Source organism: Miscanthus floridulus, unplaced genomic scaffold (assembly GCF_019320115.1).
Source record: "Miscanthus floridulus cultivar M001 unplaced genomic scaffold, ASM1932011v1 fs_453_5_6, whole genome shotgun sequence".
Taxonomy (NCBI): Eukaryota; Viridiplantae; Streptophyta; class Magnoliopsida; order Poales; family Poaceae; genus Miscanthus; species Miscanthus floridulus.
This window is the reverse complement of record NW_027096780.1, coordinates 1,778-24,828: the sequence shown is the minus strand read 5'-3', so window position 1 is coordinate 24,828 and position 23,051 is coordinate 1,778. Positions and strand designations below refer to the sequence as shown.

General features: G+C 44.0%; 1 protein-coding gene across 29 annotated transcripts; it reads left to right on the top strand.

The window, feature by feature from the left end:
* The first annotated feature begins 408 nt into the window (after positions 1 to 408).
* LOC136531844 (uncharacterized) lies at positions 409 to 17,233 on the top strand. 29 transcript variants are annotated; one of them, XR_010778114.1, is made up of 15 exons: positions 409 to 1,860; positions 1,989 to 2,069; positions 2,641 to 2,713; positions 2,800 to 2,853; positions 3,400 to 3,441; positions 3,583 to 3,626; positions 12,489 to 12,522; positions 12,624 to 12,740; positions 13,215 to 13,275; positions 14,158 to 14,232; positions 15,203 to 15,244; positions 15,332 to 15,396; positions 15,481 to 15,541; positions 16,061 to 16,130; positions 17,055 to 17,233. XR_010778114.1 is itself a non-coding variant. In XM_066524485.1 (13 exons), exons 8-13 carry the CDS (start codon positions 11,584 to 11,586, stop codon positions 16,087 to 16,089), a joined length of 417 nt encoding a protein of 138 aa, XP_066380582.1. In that variant the 5' UTR covers positions 409 to 607; positions 1,807 to 1,860; positions 1,989 to 2,069; positions 2,641 to 2,713; positions 2,800 to 2,853; positions 3,400 to 3,441; positions 3,583 to 3,626; positions 11,567 to 11,583; the 3' UTR covers positions 16,090 to 16,130. The 29 variants fall into 29 exon arrangements, 14 of the variants coding, with proteins under 14 accessions (XP_066380582.1, XP_066380580.1, XP_066380577.1 ...); XR_010778113.1 differs by lacking the exons at positions 3,400 to 3,441; positions 17,055 to 17,233 and adding exons at positions 11,567 to 11,684; positions 12,271 to 12,398; XR_010778105.1 differs by lacking the exon at positions 17,055 to 17,233 and adding an exon at positions 11,567 to 11,684 and having other exon boundaries at positions 15,485 to 15,541; positions 16,087 to 16,130.
* The last annotated feature ends 5,818 nt before the right edge of the window (positions 17,234 to 23,051 follow it).

The window sequence follows — 23,051 nt, the reverse complement described above, 5'->3', positions numbered from 1 at the left end:
GGTCGACGGCCATCTTGAAGCACGTCCCCTTCGCAGGGCCGAGGAATAGGAATAGGAATGATGACGAGAGAGCCAGCGATGTCGGCGGAGGATGCTGTCTCAGGGGCCTACTCACCTGGCCGAGGGAGACGGCGAGCGGAAACACTCGGCCGGCGGCCATCTTCTTCAAGCGCGTCGGCGGCGAGCCAGCGAATGAATCTGGAGCGCCTCTGTTTTTCCCCTTTCCTCGAACAGAAGTGCTTCACGCTGCTACTTGGGCCACATCGTGTACATGGGCCAAGGCGTGTGTGGCTTCCTACTTGTTTCCTAGAAACGGATTCCTGCCGCTGGATCATCAATGGACGGCATCGGGCGCAAGTACGTCCCTGGGCGTAGTAGTTCGCTAAGTTAGAGGAGCCGGTTCCCGCCGCAGCGCAACCAGGCGGATAGGACGAGCCCACGGTCGGCACCCCACGGTGGGCTTTGATCTGCCGGCGGCGATCCCCGGCGTGTGCTGCGCCGCCACGGTTGGCCCCGACGGTTGTGGCCTCTAGTCCCTCTGCTGCAGTCTCTCTACTGTTGCACGGTGGTGCCCTCTCTGCTCCATTCGTTTCTTGGCGTCTCCCAGGTGAAGCAAGACTATCCCTCTCCTCTCTATCGATCCCATTGCAGTCTCCTCTATGTCCCTCTTCTGATCTGTACTGGAGGTTGTAGGATTCATCCCTTTTGTACAAGAAAGGCACATGATTTTACACGCTAATTCCATCCCCATCTCCATTTAATTGTGTTCTAGCAGAAAAAAATAGAGCTTGGCTTTGTGCATTGTGCTGATGCTGAGTATATGTATGCTGATGTTGTAATCTTTTCATCAGTATATATAAGTGTGTGACTATGGCACTGCTTTATTTATTTTAGTCTGAGCATATGCCATTGCTGATGATGTACCTATTGCAGTTTGAGCATATGATGATACCTATGAGGTGCTTCTAATAAACCAGAACATATTTTTGTGCCTTTGCTATTTTGCATTTTTTGGTTGACCATATGTCAATGCCAATGCTGCTGCAAACAGATATCCTTTTCTGAAATATATGATGTGATTTTTGCTAACATGGACGGGCTGTCCTCGAGGGAACCCTAGCTGCTTTGCAGCGTTAAATAAGAGTATTTGGTCATGATTATCACTCTTTTGTGGTTTTTTGTTTGTCATTGCGAGTGAGGTATTCCTACATGTCAAACCTGACAATATTTACATGCCATTGCTATTTTGCATTTTTTTCCCCACACATGTCAGTGGCAATGTTGCTTGACACAAATATCTTCTTCTCAACTATACCATGTGAGAATATGCAGTCATGATTACCACTGTTTGTGTTTTATGATCTTTTTATTCTGATTTCAAGTGAGTCATTTTCAGATGTTTTCATGGATATTGCTTTCTACACTTCGGCTGCAGTTGGGGTGCACTCATGGTGGCCATGTTAGTGCGAAAAGTTTTGGCTGTTTGATTCCGGTTTTACAGTTGCGTTTTCCCCCGCCGCTTTCCACTGTGACATCTAAAAATATCATGTGCTCCTATGTTCTCTAAACACACTGCTGCCTCTCTCCATCTAACTCTACTCTCTATCCCTCTCTCTCGACATGGCGCCGCCGTGCCGGGGGTGCCCACCGGTGTTTTATGATGTTTCTATTCCACTTTTTTGGAACTGAGGCATTTGGCATATGGAGTGATATGAGCCATTACATATACATGGTCCTTTTTTGTATTCTTATTGAACTGAAAAACTTTGGCATGTGCAATGATGACCTACTTTTCCCTGCCAACAGTCCCTTCCCACGCCTGATTGCTATCTGCAAAAATCATTGCGATTCAATATTAAGGTATTATAATTCTTGCTCCTTCTTTAATTGTTCTGATTCCTGCTCTTTCTTTAATCATTCTTTTCTTCTTTGCAACCTGGTACGTGCCTTATGTGCTGTTACGAATTTGATTTTGGGTTTCATTGCAGGCTGTAATTGAATCCTAACAACAAGGGAAGGGATGAGTATGCCGTTATTTTTTAACTTTGAGGTTAAACTGCTGCAGCCAGGTAACTCCTTAGATAGATATGAAATTTACTGTTACTTATTATTGGAAATATTTCTGTCTTTAGGGGTGATCAAGTCTCTGTGCTCGATCCCTTTACTGGCACCTGTTATTAGAGATATGTTATCATTGACGATGTCGCTGATAGCTTGGCTTCCTTGCTGACATATCTTTGCAGCTGCTCAATTTTTTCCCTCAGGATTATCAGATCCCTTTTTGTGCAGCTTTCCTTTTATTACACTGAGATTTTTTTTGTTTGGGCTATCCACCAATCCATTTCCATGCCAATAAGTCACTTTAGATTAACCTAATGAGCATGACCTTATTCCACCTGATACCACTAAATTCGCTGTTCTCTTCAGCCTGCGATCCATACGGAGATGATATCCCCATTACTGTAGTTTCTTCATCGTTTTTGAGTGCTCAAACCATTTTACCATGTACCATGCCTTATTAGAAATTTATGCAGTCTTATAGAATGGTCATTCAGATTTTAGAGCCGCAGATTAATTATTCTGGAGTATAGCTTGATCTAGACTTATATAGTTTTTGTTCCTGCCATATGTTTTTGGCAGTCCTGGAAAACACAATGATATATGCTCCTTTGAGTTCCTTCATGTCCAATGGTTGCCTAGATTTGCTTGCAAGGTTGGTTCAACCAAAGCCCTCGATGGTGCTTTCCAGTTAAACCTTGCTATGTGTGCTGGCCTTAACTATGTGTTGTCCCCTTGAAGGTTTGGGTTCTCAGACCACTTGAAGAAAGGAGAGGAGTTCAGCCAATTCCTGAGGTACCATTTTGATTATCACTTTCTGTGACCACTCCTTGTTTTTGTAATATTTGCACATTTTTTTCGCTATCACTAGAGTTGGCTCAATTTAGTTGAATCCCATGCGCATATCATTTATCCTTATGCGTCATTTCTGTGATGTCCTGAAGTTCACGGTCTGTAGGATTGCCAGATTTTTATAGTTTAGTAGTGTCATATATAACTGAAAATATTCTATACAGAATGTTACCTGCTCTTTTTTTCAGAAAGCTCCGAAATGATTCGTCAATGCTCTCAATTATAGATCTAAAATTGGTTGTAGTTAGGATCAATCTATTGGATTGGCGTACGTACAATTGGCCATGTTATTTTCAGTACAAAGATTGAATTGAGATGTTTGCATTTTGGTCTCCATGCAAGCTGCGCCTGACGTTTGCTCCTGCATCTAAAGCTCTCTGAGTTTACCAAAGACATCTAAAGCTCTAGGCTGTTAGGTACAGCTCTCTAGGATATCCTAGGTTACAAAAATATTGACATGGTGCCTCTTGATTTTTTCTGCATCTTCAGTGATACCACACTATTCTCTTAAGTTGAAGCTACCGGCTACAGGTTTAGAACATCCTTCTACGTATTCCTATGTTCATCTTTTTTTTGTACTCACTACAAATATTGGCTTACCGTTCAGTCGCATTTCTGTTTGTTTACCCAAAGTGTTTTCATAAGATAGGCCGGTTCTTTATTTCCTTGCAGGTTCCCAGAAGATTCTTCCCTCATGTCTAGCGCTGGAACTATAGGTTAGTTTTTGTTCTTTCCATCCAACCTGGTGGACTACATCTGTTTTATGTTCTTATCTTTTTTTGTACTTTGCAAACAATTCCATGCTATGTTATAAGCTACCTAAGTTAATGTAGGACTCACACAACATGGAACCACTATTTAGCTATGCATACATCCTTACTATTGAGTTGGCATATGTAGTCAAAGTATATTTAAAGATTGCTGATAATAGCTATCCAATTAATTCAGACTCATGCCCTCATGTCTGTTACAAACCTGCCTCTGTTTGTCTCAATGCTCATGTTCTCAGGACCTACTTTAATTACTGCTCACATATAGAGGCTCATGTGAATGCTAAAAGGGCCTTCTCTCCTTTCCAAAATTATGCGGCCATGTTTTCCGTTACTGCATGTTTACAGCCTTTTTTGGTTACTGGGTGCTTCAAAAAACAAGATATGGGTTATCAACTCATTATTGCTTCATGCCTATTGTTCATTTGCTATCTTGTTTTTTTTTTCTCGAAAAAACGCAGGAGATCTGCGTCTCATTGTATTAAGAAGAAAGAGGGTAAAAGTACCCAACACTTACAAGACACCCAAACACAACTCACACACACACGCTACTGCAGCCAAGATGGCTGCAAAACGACCCACACAGATCCAAAACACTAATCTCCAGGGAGATGGGCTGCCAAGAGGGAAAGGCCTCGGGCTCCTGCTGTGGTCCACAACCGGCGCTCCTCCCCAGCCACTACTAAAGCCCCAGCAACACTAGGAGCTGCTCCATCAAAACACAATGATTACGATGGTTCCAAAGAATCCAGGCCCCCAGAATGATTAGGGAGTTAACCCCTTGCCTCACCAAACTAGAAGTAGCATTACTAGCTCTCTCCCACCAATCAAGAAAGGAATTTTCAGTAGGTTGTGGGGACAAGGCCTGGAGACCGACCTGCCGTAGCAAAATAAACCAGAACTCCCTAGCGAAGACACATTGAACCAGGAGATGGTTGATTGTTTCCTGCTCTTGATCACAGAGTGGACGCCATCTGGGCAAGGCAATCCACGACGTGCAAGGCGGTCAGACGTCCAACACTTATTGTGTGCCACTAACCACATGAAGAAACGACATTTTGGTGGCGCCCAAGTCTTCCAAATCCTTTCCATGGTGCAAAGAGAGTAGCACCTAAGAAAAAACCCTCATATGCCGCCTTGGCTGAATATTGCGCCACTTTGAAGAGAACCTCCAAATATGTTTTATCCTCCCCTTTTAGCTGTAGAACAACGTCTGAAAGGATATCCCATAATTGGAGAATGTCAACCATTACTCCAACAGTTATAGCCCCCTGTATGTCTATGATCCATGGCCCGGTATTGAGAGCTTCCTTGACTGTATGCTGCTTGATCCGTCTCTTAGAGATGACAGCAAAAAGTCGAGGAGCCAGCTCTGATATACTCTGACCATGCAGCCACCTGTCAGCCCAAAAAAGGGTATGTTCCACCATCACCACTTCAGAAAATACAGCCACCGCAAAGAAGGCTTTCACCTGAACAGGGACATGAATTGGGAGATGAGCCCAGGGGCGGTTTGGCTCTGTTTCTCTGCAACCACAACCATCTCATTCTCAATGCCCAGCCGAGGGTTTTTTAAATCTGAACTTCCTAGTCCCCCGAGCCCAGTTGGCCGGCAAACCTTTACCCATGCTACAAGACAATGTCCCCCCTCGCTTCCTTGCGACCACGCCAAAGAAAGCCACGCCTTATTTTGTCAATTGCTTTGATAGCCCAAGCTGGGAGGTCAGTCGCCATGACAATGTATATAAGCATACCAGTGAGCACAAATTGAACCTGAATCTTCCTTCCTGCTCGTGTCATCAACTCCGCCTTCCAGCCCGGCAGTTGATCAGCAATGCGGTCAACAAAGTGCTGTACTTGACTCTTATTTAGTTTTTTTCAAGGAGAGAGGCAAACCTAAATATTTGCAAGGGAACTCAGCAAGGGCACAAGGCAGCACGTTCTGAGTAATTGTCGAATCCAAGTCACCACACCTAATAGGCAGTACACTGCTCTTTTGAAGGTTTGTATTCAGACCCGAAGCTTCACCAAAAATTTGGAGGATATCCATTGTCACAGAAATGTCCCTAACATCAGGTCGGAGGAAGAAACACCACATCATCCGCGTACAGAGAGATTCGGTGCTGCAGATTTCTTGCTGAGAGAGGCTGTAAAAGACCCTCACTTGCCGCTTGGGCAATCAAGTGTCCCAAAACATCCATGACCAAGATAAATAGCATGGGAGAAAGGGGGTCACCTTGCCGTAGACCTCGCCGATGGGAAATACATTCCCCGGGGGACCCCATTCAAGAGGACTTGGGTGGTTGAGGAAGATAGCAGCCCACAAATAATATCTCTCCAGATTTGCCCAAAACCCAAGTGTTGCAAGACCTCCAAGAGAAAGGGCCAAGAGACCGAATCAAATGCCTTAGAAATATCCAATTTAAGGAGTATGCGGGGCTGTTTTTGTTGATGAAGATATCTAGCTGTTTGTTGCACCAACATAAAATTATCCTGTATGAAGCGCCCCTTTATGAACGCGCTTTGATTCGGCGAAACCATTTGCTGAAGACGACCAGCAAGCCGACTAGCCAATAACTTGGTGATAAGTTTAGCAAAGCTGTGTACCAAGCTGATGGGCCGGAAGTCTTTGGGCTGATCTGCACCATCTTTCTTTGGGAAGCAGAGTGATGTAGGCTGAATTGAGAGTGCCAAAATTCATAAATTTCCTACTCCAGAGTGCTGAGACTGCCGCCATGATGTCCTCCTTTATGATTGGCCAACAGGATTTGTAAAATCGTCCCGTAAAGCCATCCGGCCCAGGGGCTTTATCTGATGGCAGTTGCAGAATTGTCTTCCATACTTCTTCCTCACTAAAGGGAAGATCCAAATCAGCTAAGTCATGAGTATCAATTCCAATCTCATCCAAATTGACAGTTTGCAACCTGTCTGTGCAACTTCCAAGCAGATTTTCATAGAAATTATTAATAACTTCAGCTTTGTCTTGGTGGCTTGTACAGATGCGATCCCCGGAAATGAGGCGACCAATAAAATTCTTCCTCTTTCTATGACGGGCATGCAAGTGAAAGAGCTTGGTGTTGGCATCACCCCTCCCGGAGCCAGCCAATGCATGACCGCAAGTCTATCAATAGTTTCTACTCAAGGAAGCAAGGACAAGACTGTGTTTTCTTCAGATTATTCTTCAGCCACAATTCTCCTGGAGATAGGGAACGATTATCTTGAGCAATTTCAAACTGATGCAAGATTTCCTGCATCAAGGCAAGCTGAAACTTCACATTACCAACCTTTTTGCTGCTCCATCTCTGTAATCCCTTAGCGGTTGCCTTAAACTTCTGGCTTAGAGTTAAGTAGGGGCAGGAGCCAGTAGGAACTGACATCCAGGCTGCAGCCACCGCCTCCTGAAAACCATCCAGTTTGGTCCAGAAAGACTCAAAATGAAATCTGCGCCTTTCTACTTTATTGTTCTGAAGTCCCAGCAAGAGTGGGCAGTGATCAGAGTCTTCTGAAGCCAAACTTTGAAGCAAACAATTAGGAAATTTATCCTCCCAGTCTACAGAGCAAAGAACCCTGTCCAATTTTACCAAAGTAGGGGAATCTTGCTGATTAGACCAAGTGTATTTGCGACCATGGAGGGGGATTTCTTTGAGGGCCAGATCATTAATGAATCGCCTGAACCGACCCATCATAGCCCTATTGTAGTTGACATTGTTCTTATCCTCATCCTTGTAAATCAAATTGAAAATCTCCTGCTATCATCCAAGGCCCTTGACAGGTCGCCTGGATGTCACGAAGCTCCTGAAGAAACTGAATCTTATCCTCATTCCCCTGTGGTCCATAAACGCAGGTCAGCCACCACGTCTGTCCACTATCCGTGGAGAATTGAATGGACATACTAAAGTTGTCCACCCTCTGTGCACCTGAGATGCCCACATGGTGCCTCCAAGCGACTAGAATACCACCACTAGCCCCAACAGAGGGCAGAGCTAAGTATCCTGTGAAATCAGACCCGAGAGCAGAGAGAATGACCCTTTGGGATATGGCCTGCGTTCTGTACGGGTGATTTATAGAGCAGCCCTGATCTTGCAGATATCTGTACTCATCTCAGGTTGCTACCTTTTTTACATTGAATTTATTTCCAGTCTTACTATTTCCCTCTTGTTTTCGCATTTTGATTTACATTAGTTCCCATGCACCTTAGGTTACTGTCTCTTTTTAGGCTGATTTGGATAAGGCACTGTTATTGAAAACTTCAACACTACTGCCTTTCTTAGCCTGTCTTTTCCTGTTATAGGCATTGCTCCTTAGCATTATTATCAGATCAGTCCCTGCTATTATTAAATATGTCTTTCTACGTTAATTTATAGAGTGAACTGTAGACAAAGAGTAATTCCCCGTTCGGCTTGCTGAATCTTGGCTGAAACTGGCTGAAAAACACTGTTCTGGCTGAATTGTTGTGAGAGAAAAACACATCTTGTTTATTTGCCTTTTGGTGTATTCAATTCTAGGTTCCTGTGTTCACGTTCAGCTAACTGAATAGACATGGGTTTACCAATGTGCGTCTGTGGTTGTTTATTTCTAAGAAAAATGCCTCCATGATAATTTCCTGCCGCAACGAAACTATTTCTCGAGGTACATGATATTTTCTCTTTTTGTATACAACTGCAGAGGACGACGATAACGCTGTCAGAATACATTTTCAAATACATTGCAGTGCTTCCTTGGTGCACGTCCCCTTTTTCAGAAGGTTTCGGTGCTTGATGGTTTTCCAAAAGGGTGGGTTCTTCCCTATAACTATTACATCAATATTTCCTCTTGTTCTGCTTAAAAATTCTCTCACAGATCCATATGAAACTGTATGCTTATAAACATGGTTGATCCTCCATGCTGAAAATCATTCTTACCTTTTCCTTGCCCGAATTCTTGCTGTATGTTACAGCATGATATTGTTTTGCTACGTTCATATTGACTGCACCTTTGGAAACATGCTGTTCTTTGCAATTTACAATCTGTAGGCATCAGAAAATTAGCCTTGGTATTCTCTTTCGCCGAAAGCAGTTTCCTTGTTGCTAAGACCACGTCATTCAGATAACACCGTGTCATTCGGAAACATAGGGTCTACTCATGTCACTATCCATTGATAACCATTGACAAACAGAACTATTTTATGGTGATATATGGAACCTATATCCTGCATTTCCAGTTTACAAAAATGGGGAATTAATTTGTGTGGGCATCTACCTTACTCGAATGTGCGGGGTTATATTTGTAGTGGTAGCAGTAAGGCATTGAGTGTACTGCAAAATGTATAATGCTAGCCCATTCATACTTAATCCGGGCTGCACCTATCTGGAAATTTTAATTCAAACCTGATTTGTATTTTCCTTTCCTTTGTCATATTACAATTTCAGATTGTTGATGGCTTCAATGGAGCCTCGTCTATCATTTTTATCATGAATTTTATCATGCTCATACACGTTGTAAACTAGGACTGAATTAGGATTGACATTGCACCAAGCTTAGGGGGCGGCAGCTTTCTCACTCATTTAATTAAACGAAAGCACTCTATGATTCCGGAAGGCACTATAACTACATAATAAACCTCACTTGCACATTTTTGTTGGCACCAAACGTGTAGGTGATGGAGAATCAGATGAGCCCTGCCAGATGATGGAGCCACTTCCACTTTACATTCACCAGGTATGTTACGTCTACAGTACATCGCATTTTTTAGCTCCCACTAAATCTGCTGCCCCCCATACAGTGTCAAACTAACACCTTTGCATTGCACATCTGAACCAAAAGCGTTGTTGTCTTATGACCTGTTCTCTATTTCACAGGCATCGGGATGCAGCCACCACACCGAGTGCACGCAGGCGAAACATTCATGTTAGAAAAAATCCAGCGCTTTCCATTATATTCTACATACATTCTGACAACTATGATATATGAACAGAATCATCCAACTGTCAGAGCACGGCCACATTCAGCAACGACCTCTCTGATCGTGAACCAAGTGTTAAGAGAGCACCATGAAGCCATCAGCTACTATGCAGTTCTACCTAACGTAGCATACAGACTATCAGCACATGTGACATACGCATATGCGTCATCCTCGACTCCTTGCACACTTGAAGAACATATTATATGTATGTAATATACACATCCTCAATATATATATATATATATATATATATATATATATGTGTGTGTGTGTGTACCTTATTACTCTGCAACATTCGTCTCAATGTTCAAAACTTATTCTGTGAAGTACAAAGCAAACATATATATATTTAACCGTCTGTATCGAGTACGTTTTAGGCCCAGGGCAAATTTTACCGAGAACCGCACCCGAACTAACCAAGAACCGAAATTTCGGTTATCTATTCGGTTCTCAGCTCTTAGGAATCGAACTTTGTTCGGGTTTAAATCGGTTCCTCGTCTCGGTTAACCGAAATAACCGAAGAACCGGAGGCCCATTAAGGCCCAGCTTTGAACTACTGCTTGACGCCTTGACCCCGAGCGACTGAGCGAGTAACCCTAGCCTAGTAGCCACTCCAGTCTCCACCCCGAGACCTCCCAGCCTCCTCAACCACGCCGCATCCCCGCCCGCACCGCCGCCACGCGCGCCTGCCCCGGCGGCCGGCGCGCCCTCCCGGCGCCCCCCTGCGTCCTCCCGGCGCGCCCTCTCGGCCTCCCCAGTCCGGCGCCGCATCCCCACCCGGCCACCCGCGCCGCCGCCGCGCGCGGCTGCCCCGGCGGCCCGGCGCATCCGCCCTGCGGCCCTGCGCCCCTGCCTGCCGTGGTGCTTGCCTGCCCTGCGCCCCTGCGCTGCGCCTGCGGGCGCGTCCGCCCTGCGCCCCTGCCTGCCGTGGGGCTGCCCTGCCCTGCTGCCCCTGCGCTGCGCCTGTTCGGTTTTTCGGTTCTACCCGGAACCGAACCGAAAGAACCGATACCAAACTTGGTCGGTTCCATGTTTTTTGAAGAACCGATCGGTACTGGTTTTCTGAGAACCGAACTTCTTCAAAAACCGAAGAACCAATCGGTTCGGTAGAACCGAACGCCCAGGGCTAACTACGTTTTGCTCACCTACGCGCGCGCAATGTTGCTCCATGCGGCTACGTCACCCCAAATTCAACCACGGTGGCCATGTTGTCCGAAATTCTTTCACTTGGCCAGCGTTTGTCCACGTCGCCCGGAAATCCCCCTCCACAAAGTATCTCACACTCACTCCCCTCCCCATCGCAAAAAAAACCCTAGCTGCCTGTGTTCCATAGGCCGCGTCCTGTACTGCGTAGGGCGGAGAGGGGCCACGTCGTCGTGCTGCACCTCCCATCTCCAGCGCCGGTGGTCTGCCCTCTCCCTTCCCACAGGCTCCTCGATTCATGGTTTCTCCATTGTTTATTTTTGTTTTTGTTTTTACCAGATTCGTTGCCCCTGCCACCTCTAGGGTTTAGGTTTTTAGGTCAGCATTGAGAGCAGTGATTCACGCTGTTTTCGATCCATTCTTTTTTTTTGTTATGTGGCACCAGTATGGAAGAGCTGCTGAATTTTGCTACTGTCATTTTTCCCTTTTTATCTAATGACTTCTGGTATTGAGCTTACATTCATGTTTTTTAAAGTTTTGTAATAAAATTGATGCACTCATATTTTAGTTCTGAACAATATTGAAACTGACCACCACATCAATGCGGAGTGTGGTATTGTGCAGTGCTTCTTTTAAGTATGTTGAATACAATAAGGTACTAAGATGACGCTATTCAGTTTGCAATAGTTAAAATTCTAAAGAATTTTTTTCTCTTTACGATGGTTGGCACATTCAGTACCTATAGAACTATTTGTATTCATCGCTTTTTCAGGTTACAAAACTATTTGTTTCTTCCTCACAGGGACACTATATTGATAGATGCACAATTATGTGATCATGGTCGATGCTAAGTTTAATGCTCCGATAACAGTGTGGTTATGGACAAGCAAACCGCTCTACCAGCTGCATCTTAGTTCTAGGTGCCTCTTAATTCATGTGGACCCTTATATATAGTGTTTCCATTTTTAAAGTGGTAGCTACAGGTCCAAAATATCTGATGAGCATTTAAATTTCACATTATGTCCTTTTTAGTTTATCTATCTGTCATCTATTCTGCTCTCTTTGTTTTATGTTGGTGGTCACATGTCCAAAATATCCTCTAACTATTATAGCAGCTATCATAAGATATTTTTGGTTCAATATGTGGCTTCCCATCTTGTGCTCATGTTTCCAAGAATTTTGAGGCGATACACGGTTTAGATGAATTCATCTATTGCATACTAAAAGTTTTCCTTCGAATCTTGACTATGCTGCTCAGAAAAGTGTGATTTTCTACCCTTGTTTTTTTGGGTGCAGAGTTGCTCTAAATCAGGTTTGTGTTTTTGGATCCATGACATATCAGCGCCTCTATTTTTACCCTATGAAATTGCAATTTCTCACACTGCTTTTTATGGTTCTATTTTTTTTAAGAAAATAGCTTACTGAGTTCATCGGAAGCATGCTACAAGATTGGCTTTAACTACATTATCATGCTTGCTCTGACAATGTTTGCTTCTTTCTGCATAGGTTGAATTGGTTTCACGAGTTTGCTTCTTGTGCCATAAATTGAAGTGGTTTGATGAGCCCATTCCTTTTGCTTGGGCCAAACCTTAAATTAAGATTAGTGTTATCACCATGTTCATCTCTCTATATGCGTATGGGTTCACAGTATTGTAACATAGTGCAGAGATAATAGATAGACACCACTATGGCCATGACTTTATATTGCTATTGCCTTTCTACAGGTCTGTGCTGTCGTCAGGTGATAGCTTGGAGCAGGTGTGTACCGCTGTGCTCATCTTATTGGTTCTTCAATTTGATGCAATTGTTGATCGATTTGGTTGATTCGTGGTTCCACCTATGAATTTATACTTTCCCAGCCATTGCGGCCGACCTGTGTGCCTTTGACCACACCGCACATTGTTGCCCCTTGTCGTACTTTGGGGCAGAGGCAGGTGCTGCTCACAGTGGAGATGTGTTCCTTCTGTTTACTGCAGGTAATGGTAGAATCCCTGATTGGAGATTTTTTTTATGTTCGGTTTTTTGGCTTTTTCTTTGTTCCCCAAATTAATTAGTTCTGTAATAAAATCATCTACTTACATGATGCTGCTGTGAATGAAAAATAGATCATCAAGCAATCAACTTCCATCTTCCCGAGAATCAGTCCAAATATATGTGCTTCACTGGTTTGGGTAGCTGCAGCCTGTGTAGTAGACGAAGCAGAAAAAATATTCATATTTCTTCTTTCTGATATTTTTTTTTGGGTATCACATTTTTGTTTGGTTCAATTTATTTGGCTTCGCTCATTCCTTCACTTCAGTCATCGGTGCTTTTCTCATGTTCTCTTACATCGTGCAGTTTCTTGACATTGGTGCGGTTTCAAATTAGATGTGATCAGCAAAACAAAAACATTCACTTAATTGCCACCTCAAGATTTGTTCATTTGATACATTTTTGCCGGCTATTTCCAGGCCAGAATTCAGGAGGGAAACTGGATTGAATATATATGGATCCGGGGCTGCCAAAATGTTGGTGAGTAAATACTTATTGCATTTCTTAGTTCTTCTAGCTAGAGCTTATTTGGCCAGGGCTTCATGTTCTACAAAATTCTACAAACTGAATTAAAATCTCTTTCATGCACATCTCCAGCCATTTTTATTCTTATGGCAGTCCATTTACTCATCTGATATTTTATTAACCTACATGTACGAACTGAGCTAAAATATTTCTCATGTATGAACCGAGCTAGACCACTGTTCTTATGGCAGGCCATTTACATGTATGAACTGAGCTAACATAACAGAAAGCAAACTGATATTTCTCATGATGTAACCACTGATGCAGAATAATTAATGGAAATATGTTCAGTACTCTTTGTGACCTCAGTTTCACCCTTTTTAGATCATAAACTTTGTACTTGCTGATGCTTTGCTAACTTATTCTAAGTATTTGTGGTGTGAAGAAAAAAACAGCCCCTGTGTCTACAGATTCAATATGGTTGTCTTCTGAAACTTTTCCTGCTATTATAAATGGTGAGGTCGATAGGATCGGCAGAACTACATGCTAAATTTATACTGTGCACTCTTCAAACTTTGGGTTTATAATATGTTTGCAAGACCACCAATTCTGTCCTATGGGCCTGTAATAGTCCATTTGTTCTACAAAGAATCTAGGTAATTGTATCATTCGCTCTTATACTGCTAAGACTTAAGCACGTGGTGTACAATGAGCTACTTTCCTTTGGCCTTTTATCACCCATGAGTTGTTATAGACAAATTTACTTGATGCAAGCATTTATATTCCTGGATTATTCCACGATTTAAAAAGGAAATTAAGTCCATAGGTGCTAATTTGTAATAGTTATATGAGTGGAAACACATGCCTTCATTTTTTTCATGCTCTGTATTATTTCAGATTTCAATGGAATGAGTGTGTACTTTCATCACAATTTGAGCTTTAGACCTACTGAATCATTGGTGGTTTATACATGTAAGTATTATGTCAATTAGTTTCGAATTACACATGTTGATTTACGAAAATAAACATTTAAGTTACTGCCTCATACATGACTGACCAAGATTTATCTGAATCAGTTGTGTTTTCTTTATAGCTATCTTAGTTCACAGCTATTGGTCTGCTTCTGCCTTCACTCAACCTAAATGAGGGAATGGAGTGCTTCATAAAAAAAAAACATGATCCTTACCATCAGCGAGGATGGAGGGAACATGAGCATTTGAACTGCCTTTGCTTTTGAGTCTTGATGCCACTTCACTCAAGGCACCTAAACAACCTCAATACTATATTAGAATATGTTGGTATAATGGTTTGGACAGATTTTTATTACATGCAAAACTGAAAATATTGGAGCCCAAATTTAGAACCACGTAGTACCTTTTATGATACCCTGATTGCTTTAGCGATGTCTTTGTGCTGGGCCATCAACCACGTAATCTTGTGAGGATACCATGCGTCCATACCACACCTTTACTGCTTTAGCCTCCATCTTTGGTCCATGGTTCACTTTGGTTGGGCAGTAGCAGTACGCAGTAGCTCCTTTCTTTGCCACTTGGGTGGCTATTACTGTCAAGGCATCTCGCTGTTAATAATTGGATTAGATTCATGTATAGAATTGAGACTACGCTCTCAATTTTTTATTTGTATGGCTGCTGTTTTTTTTTTTACAAAAAGACCAAGGCTTCTGCCTAAATAGACAGTTCAAACTTACCGCAAGTTAAAAAATATATAATGGACAAACTTTTGATCCATTAGTTTCCAGAAAGTATAACCATAGCCTACCTAAATTTTGCGGATGGTAGACCATCTAGATTTCAGTTATATTCGGTGTGGGGAAACTGTCACCGCAATTGATAGCTAACAACTCTAGATGGCCTGCATACTGGTTGATAAACCTGTCCATAATTATGTTTCCTGTATTACTAATGTTTCCTATGTATTGTAGTGACTGCTTGTTAGCTTGTTGGCTGCACGGTCGAAATGACAGGTCCTTATACAAAGCTAGCCCAATTCTATTTGCAGCGTCCCTGTCTAATCAGTTTCCCCACTAATTTCTTTGCCCCTTGCGGTGCAGTGAATAGCCGGTATTTTGCATCGATTCACTTAGCAAGCAGTTTTCAGAGACGCTCTCTTATTTTGGTAAGAACCCTACTTGGGCCTCTACCTATCTTCATCACCTACCACATACAAATTCTTTTAGCTTAGCACCATTTTTCTGTCCAGGTAGATGCCTTTTAGGCCTCGAAATAATATCATCTTATTTGGCAATGGCTGTATCAAATTGGTAAGATAATTTTACATTGTTTGTGACGAAGCACTGATACTTAGGTTATGTAGAGTCTCATGTGTTACTTGGGGACACCCATTTCGGCATCGAGTGCAAGAAGCCCGTGCCAGCCAACATAGGCCATCTGACAAAGATTCTATTTGCCTTGTAGTCAAGTTTTAGCTTGGTTTGATTGTTAGATTGGGATTGGGTTTGTTAGACAATAGACATGCACACCATTAATTAGCTTGGATAGATTGTATTGAGAAGCTCTATATATGAGGAATGACTGAACTGCGAATTATAGGTAGTGTTTTTTTTTAAAAGAGCCTCCTTCCCTGTGTTCTATCTAAAATAGGGGCTTCACCTGTTTGTCCATCCCGTCCCACAACATCATAGGTAGTGTTTTTTTTTTAAAAAAAAAAACTGTTCTTTTGTCTACAATGCAATACTTGCTTGGATTTTAGTATTAAGAGCTAATTATTATGTGTACCGGTTTAAGCTCAGATAAACCTTTTGCTCATGCATACCTTACAGTGCTCAAATTGCGACTATACCTGCAGTGATGGAGGAATGACGTAGTAAACTATGCTCAACAGAATACATGGTAAAAATCTTGCTGCACCCTAATACTTTCATTTGACATAATTTTTCTTCATGGACATGTTTGGTTTTGATTTTTGCCATTAGTTTGCTGTGATTCGCAAGAGCAAATAGGAGGACGTGTATCCGATTCCTCCACGCACAAAATAATATGGTCCACTCTTTTTTTAGTTAGCTTCGTTTGTTAGCGCAATAGTCACTGTGTGCACTGTGAAGGACTACATTGATCCACCAACATTAGTTCCTAATTTTGCTTTTCCTATCCCAGTCAATACATGTTGTTTGTAGATTCAGAATCACACTTTACAAGCTACTTGCTATTCTAAGCTTGCTCAATTTTACATGGCTGCCCTCATTTCTTTTTCCTATGTCTGCTTGTGATTGTAATGTTTTTTATCATCTTTTTCCCTCTAAACACATGATAGTACTGTTTGTTACCTGAACCACATACCCATTATATACTGATGGTATGGTGTCGATCACTGAAACTATGCTGAAAGCCTCTTTGTTTATGATATGTTGTTCTAAGCATTTGGATTTATTTTTCTGATTCAAAAACCGGATTCATTTTTCATCTTCCCTATACGCTGTCATTGTTTCTGCATGATTTATTTCACATTCTGATATGCGGATGTACCTCATATTTTTTGTTACACATACTGTGCAAATTAGAAATAGCAAAATGGAAATGCCATCCTTTTTTTACATGTACTTTGACTGATATGAGTTATGTTCAGAATTAATTCCTAATGACATTCGCCCTGTTCGTTTGGGCTGGTTTGGCTTATAAGCCATGGCTGAAAGTACTGTTGGCTGGTTTGGTGTGAGAGAAAAATACTATTCGTTGGTTGATAAGCCATGGTTTATAAGCCAAATACGACTAAGCGAACAGGCTGATTAATCTCACATCCTTTTTTTTTGTTTCCAGAAATAATCACGGAAGGCCGTAATGTTACAGGATGCTTCAAGTATTTTGTCTCTCCTTTTGTTAGGCATTGTCCCTTAACTGATCTTCATCTATGTTTTGCTATAGTAATCGACATCAAACCATGCATGCCTTGCTGCGGCTTGACACCAAATGGAGCAATGCCATGGGTGTTCCAAGTATTTTGTTTTCCCTTTTTTAGGCATTGTTCCTTGACTGATCTTTATCTATGTTTTCCACAGTAATCGACATCAAACGATGTATGCTTTACTGTAGCTCCACACCAAAGGGAGCAATGCCATGTTCCTGGATTCAATATATATTTTCAAAAGTAAACTTACATGTGCCTACCAACGCGCGCAAGGGCGCCCGCCTTATACTAGTCCAGACAACACACAGAAACCTAACCTGGTTACCTGATAATACGAAGTTAATTGATCTGCTCGCCGGTGAACTACTGGTTTCTTATATATATAAAAAAATAAAAAGCGCGTCTTGTCTTCAATAAGATAAATGACCTGGCAATCCTGATAATAACCTTTGATCTATCTGTATCTAGCTTTCAGTGGGGCAACTGATATAAAGTTTTTACCTTTTTTTTAGGGGAATATGAAGTTTTACCTGGTGCTTTCATTTCAGATGAGCAATAATCTACAAACGATTCATTTTTTGAGGAGAATTTACAAACGATTCATAATGGGTCTGTTTGGTTGGGTAGGGAACCCTTGATCTATCCGTCCGTCCTCCCGGTCGCCGATGCAGGGAGCGGAGCCACTACTCTTGCCGCTCGGCCACACTGATGCGCTGCTCCCCGATCTACTCGCTTGCGCGCTGCTCCTATACGCACTGGTGGCAGGGTCGCCGGCCGTAGCTCGAGCACGCTGATGACGAGGCGCCCTCCGTCATCGACGAGGACCAGCCGACAGCACTCCGTCTGCTGCCGTGCTCGCTGAGGACGACCCCGTGACTGCAGTGAGCTCGTCGTCAACTGCAACCAGGATGTCCACCTACGACCCCGTAAGCAGATGAAGGAGCAGATGAGGATGCTGCAGGTGGATGAGGCGTTGGCGACGGTGCTGTTTGCGGCGGCGGACCACGCGGCGCAGCGCGCCGTGCCGCTGCACGCTGCACTCGGGCTCGTCCTCACGGAGGACGGACGGACGGCGTCAACTGCAAGCAGATGAGCTCGTCGTCTGCTGCCGAGATGGCCGTGATGCTCGCTGCCGTGCATGGCTGCCGAGATGGCCGTGATGCTCTGCTGCCGTGCTCGCCGGGGTGCTGCGCGCCCACCCCCTGTTCGACAAATTTCCTCAACGTGGGTATACTTACCAGACTAAAGAAGAGGAGATTCTATGCAAAATAAACCAGGCAACCAAACACACCATTTACTAGTTGGGCTTAGACAACACATAGAACCAAACAAATAGATTTTGGCTTGCCTGGGACAGGCTAAAACTGTCCAAGCTTAAAAGCTAGCTAGGCTAGCAAACCAAACAGGCCCAGCCCAGTATAGCTCGGCCTAGGTGGCCAGAGCCCAGAGGGCCCATCAAATAGACCGCATATGACTCGTATTGGCGATCTGCTAGGCAAACATGCTCCAACCGCATATGACGACGCGGCGTGCTGCTGCGCCGCCGGCGTCTGTTGCCCGCAGGCACAGGCTGACCGGACCGGCCGGCGTCCGTCCATGGCGGGGGGAGGACTGGCGGCGTGCTGATAGCTGCGTGCATGGTCCCTAACTCCCTACTACGACAAGGATTGATCAAGGTTGATTTATTTCAGTTCATCAGCATCAGCCAACTGCGTACGTACGTATCTCCATATATCCATGACTAAATCAATACAGATTTTGTGTGCTCATCAAATTTTCTTTTGTTTTCCCTCGGAAAGAAATTAAAAAGATGGGGGACGCTTCACGGTATGCCGTATATATGCATGCTGTGCTTGATCCATCTAGGTGAGCTTGACCTTGACCGGCCTGTCAGTCACATGGATCCAGGGCTAAAGTTTAGTCGTATCACACCGAACGTTCGGATGCTAACTTGAGCTAATTATAAAATTAATTGCACACGAGTAGACTAATTAGCGAGACAAATCTATTAAGCTTAATTAATTCATAATTAGCAAATATTTACTGTAGCACCATATTGTCAAATCATGGCCTAATTAGACTTAATAAATTCATCTCATAAATTAGCCTCAATCTGTGTAATTAGTTTTGTAATTAGCCTATATTTAATACACCTAATTGGTATCCAAAGATTCGATTTGACAGGGCTAAACTTTTGCCCAAAAAAAACAAACGCAACCTATTTTCTCGTCCGCCTGCAACAAAACGGGACGAAAGCCGATTCAGCCACTAAAACGCTGGACACATCTCATTAGTCACAAAACTCTCTTGTCCGCTAGGAACAGAAGGGGACAATACTAATTTCATGCTAGTTATGCAATCGGTATATATATGGATGACTAATACTAATTTCATGCTAGTTCAACATCTTTGCAAAGTTGCTGATTATTTGATAGCGAAAATAATTCAGAACCCACAACTGAACCAAGAACCCTAGAACATAGCTTATGATAATCCTAGGAGCTCACTGACGTGATGCTCTACCTCGTTTGCATCTCCGATGTGCGGGGTTGACTGCGGTAGTTTGGTGGAATCAAGAATCGCAGGACAAAGCAAACGGAAAAGAAAAGAAGGGCGACGTGATTACCGGCGAGAAGACGACCGGAGGGGATCGATATTGTAGGAGAGAGTGCCAAATCGTTGTCATGTCCGAGTCGTGACGCCGCGGTAGCCGCTTCAGCGCAAAGGTGGACCCAGTACACAAGCAAGGGGGCACATGCCCCCACTCAAATTCTTGGTTTCTAAAGAAAATATGTCTTTTTTCGTGTAGCCATAAAGGTCCATCAGTAGCATGCTGCCACTAAAATTTTATGTAGTTCCAACTATAAAGGGCTTCATGGCCCAGGACCTCACGATCAAGAACACAGGGCCTCGACGCCGACACCAGAGAACAAATGTATCTGGAGACGGACATCCATGACACTGTCAACTTTGTGTTCGGATACGCTAGGGCCGTCTTCCTGAGTTGTTGGCTCTAGGTTCGCAGCTCCATATTCAGCGCCAGCAAGCCTAACGTGGTCACCGTGTAGGGGCGCAGCAACCCTGGGAACAGTCCGAGTTTGCGTTCCAGAACTATACGGTCGTTACCGACGAGTCCATAAATTGAAGCTCTTGAATTCTAGCAAGTTGAATGGGAATATTGCCAGAAAACTTATTAGACCTCAACCGTAGTAATGCTAGGGATGATAACTTATCTCCTAACCATGCTGTTAAATGTCCATAGAATTGATTGTATGCAAGGAATACTAGTTGTTTGGACATTTGAAGAGTTGACGGGGAAAACACCTGAAAGATAATTGCTATTTAAATTAAGTACACACATATATCTGGAGGGTCCAAAATCTTCTTTGCAAGTGGTAACTCTCATCATAACATGTTTCCTGATAGGTCGTTGCAAGTGGTAACTATCTCATCATAACATGTTTCCTTATAGTCTAATATATACAAGGACTGCACTAGGCACAGCGAAGATGGTATGCTCCCAGAAGTGGAGGCCCACATGAACACGGGTGGACCTAGTACACAAGGAGGGGGCACGTGCCCCCACTCAAATTCTTGGTTTCTAAAGAAAATATGTCTTTTTTCGTGTAGTTATGGAGGTCTATTAGTAGCATGTCGTCACTCAAATTGTGTGCTAGTTTTGCCCCTCCTTCAGCGCCGCCATTAGGTCGCCTACGCCGCCACTCGGGTCTCGTCTTTAGTTGCGTCTTACACCTCCGCGGCCGGGGTTAGTTCCTGGGCCAGGGTGACGGGAAAAGGCTAGGGTGGGCTGGGATTGAAACCACGCGGCAAATGCATGTTTTCTACTGAGTCGAGATTCTATCATGGCCGAGTGCATCCCCATGGATCGGCGGGGAAGGCCCAACCGAACAAACCCTGAAGAAGGCGTTGTGTGGGGCCGGCCCGAGCGGCGGCAGCACTTCGCTACATCTTGGACCAGAAGTGGCATACAGAGAGGTTGTGGGTAGCAAGTGACAGGAGCGAGGGCGTTGGCATAGACGGGAGACTCACGCGGCGCCACGGTGCCAGCGGGGTTGTCGCGGGACAGGTAGCTCTCCGAATTGCAGCCATCCAATTTTTAGTGGCTCGATCTATATGCTTGTTTTTATATTTTGGTTCCTTACAGTTTTTGTCCTAAGAATGTTTTGACGCTACATCATTAACGAACTGTTCTATAGAGTGATTTGCTGATTTCGCTTGAGCTCTGGGAGCATTAGCAATTCCTGTATTATTTTTCATACCGCTCAACACATTGACCTCCACAGCTTTCAATTTTTTTTTGGCAAGTCCAGTTTTAGTCTTTTAGAACGATGGCTACATTGTTGATTGCCATAGCTGATCAACTCACTTTTGTGGTACATGCATAAAGTCGTAATATTAATTTTTTCTACACATAGAAACTGTTGTCATATGTAGTGGAAACTATGCATCCGGAAAACTAAGTTCAAGAAAAATTTATTGCTCTCCATGTCTCTCCTTTAGAAACTTAAACTACCCATAGAAATCATGGGTTGGGACCTGGGACTTGGGACTCGACTCGGCAACTCTTCCACGCTTGCGCGTGCGATGATGCAGGCTGGCCAGGTGCAGAGGCGCTGACCGGCGGGAGCGTGTACAGTGGCTGCGTTGCGACCGTACCCCCCAAGGGAGCGGCGCGCCGGTGCAAGCGCAGGTGGGCAAGCGCCGCAGCTCGACCGCATGCATCCCAATCCTCGCAGCTCCCCTTTTGCCTCCAATAATACTTAGCTACGCTGCTCCAATTTTAGGTTGCCCTCGGTCGCCTCTCGTGCTCGTCATCGACTCGTGCGGCCACGCGAAGCAAGACACGGCGGCTAGGGTTTGAGCGCCGCCACTCCCAGTTGCGTGCGCCGCCCGTCCCCATTTCCCTCCGTCCCGCGAGAGTCCCTTGGTACAAGCAGCGCTGCGCACACTCCATCCATCCACCGGGAAGCCACTGTACACGCTCCCGCCATTAGACGAAAAAAAAACTAATTGCACAGTTTGGTTGGAAATCGCAAGACGAACGTTTTGAACCTAATTAGTCCATGATCGAATACTAATTGCCAAATAAAAACGAAAGTGCTACAGTAGCCAAATTCCCAAATTTTGCCCAACTAAACAAGGCCTGACTAAAATTTAGAAGGTGTATCGGAAGAATGTTACATGGAGTGTTCGGATACTAATAAAAAAACAAATTACATAATCCATCAGTACTCCACGAGACGAATTTTTTAAGCCTAATGAACCCGCCATTAGCACATATTTAGTGCAGTACCACATTGTCAAATCATGGACTAATTAGGCTTAAAAGATTCGTCTCGTAAATTAGTCGTAAACTATGCAATTAGTTTTGTAATTAATCTATATTTAATACTCCATATATATGTCAAACATTCAATAAAACAATAACTAAAATTTAGAAGTAACAACCAAACGCCACCTTATTCAGCCTCGTAGCGTCATGGATAAAAGCCCAAGCCTGACTGGCGCTTCCCCTATATATATTACATTACCCTACACAAGCCGGAAGTGCTTCCCGAGCGGCCAGACCGTCCACGTCACCCCGATATCCTCTGACCGTTTGATTCTGAGATCAACGGTGGAGGCTGATCCTACCTCGTCCAGAAATATCTGTTGCCGTCTCTATCCGCTCCCTCCCTTCCTCCAGAAGCATCGCCGCAGACGCCGGTTCCCTCGACGTCTCCGCTCCCCCGAGCTTCTGTCCGCCCCCTCCCACCTCCGCCGCCGCTCCTCCCCAGCGCCGGTGCTCCTCCCCTTCCCCTTCCCAGCTCTGCCTCCGCCTCTCCCCATCGTCGTCGCCGCCCCTTCCGAGACCAGCAAGCCCCAGCGTGGCTGTACAGGTGCAGCCG

Bases quoted from the DNA above. Each gene is read 5' to 3' on its own strand.
- LOC136531844 (XM_066524487.1), top strand. From the start codon at position 11,584: ATGCACAATTATGTGATCATGGTCGATGCTAAGTTTAATGCTCCGATA. The intron at 12,523-12,623 runs GTGTGTACCGCT...ATACTTTCCCAG, and splicing joins CAGGTGATAGCTTGGAGCAG to CCATTGCGGCCGACCTGTGT. The intron at 14,233-16,060 runs GTAAGTATTATG...CATACCTTACAG, and splicing joins ATCATTGGTGGTTTATACAT to TGCTCAAATTGCGACTATAC.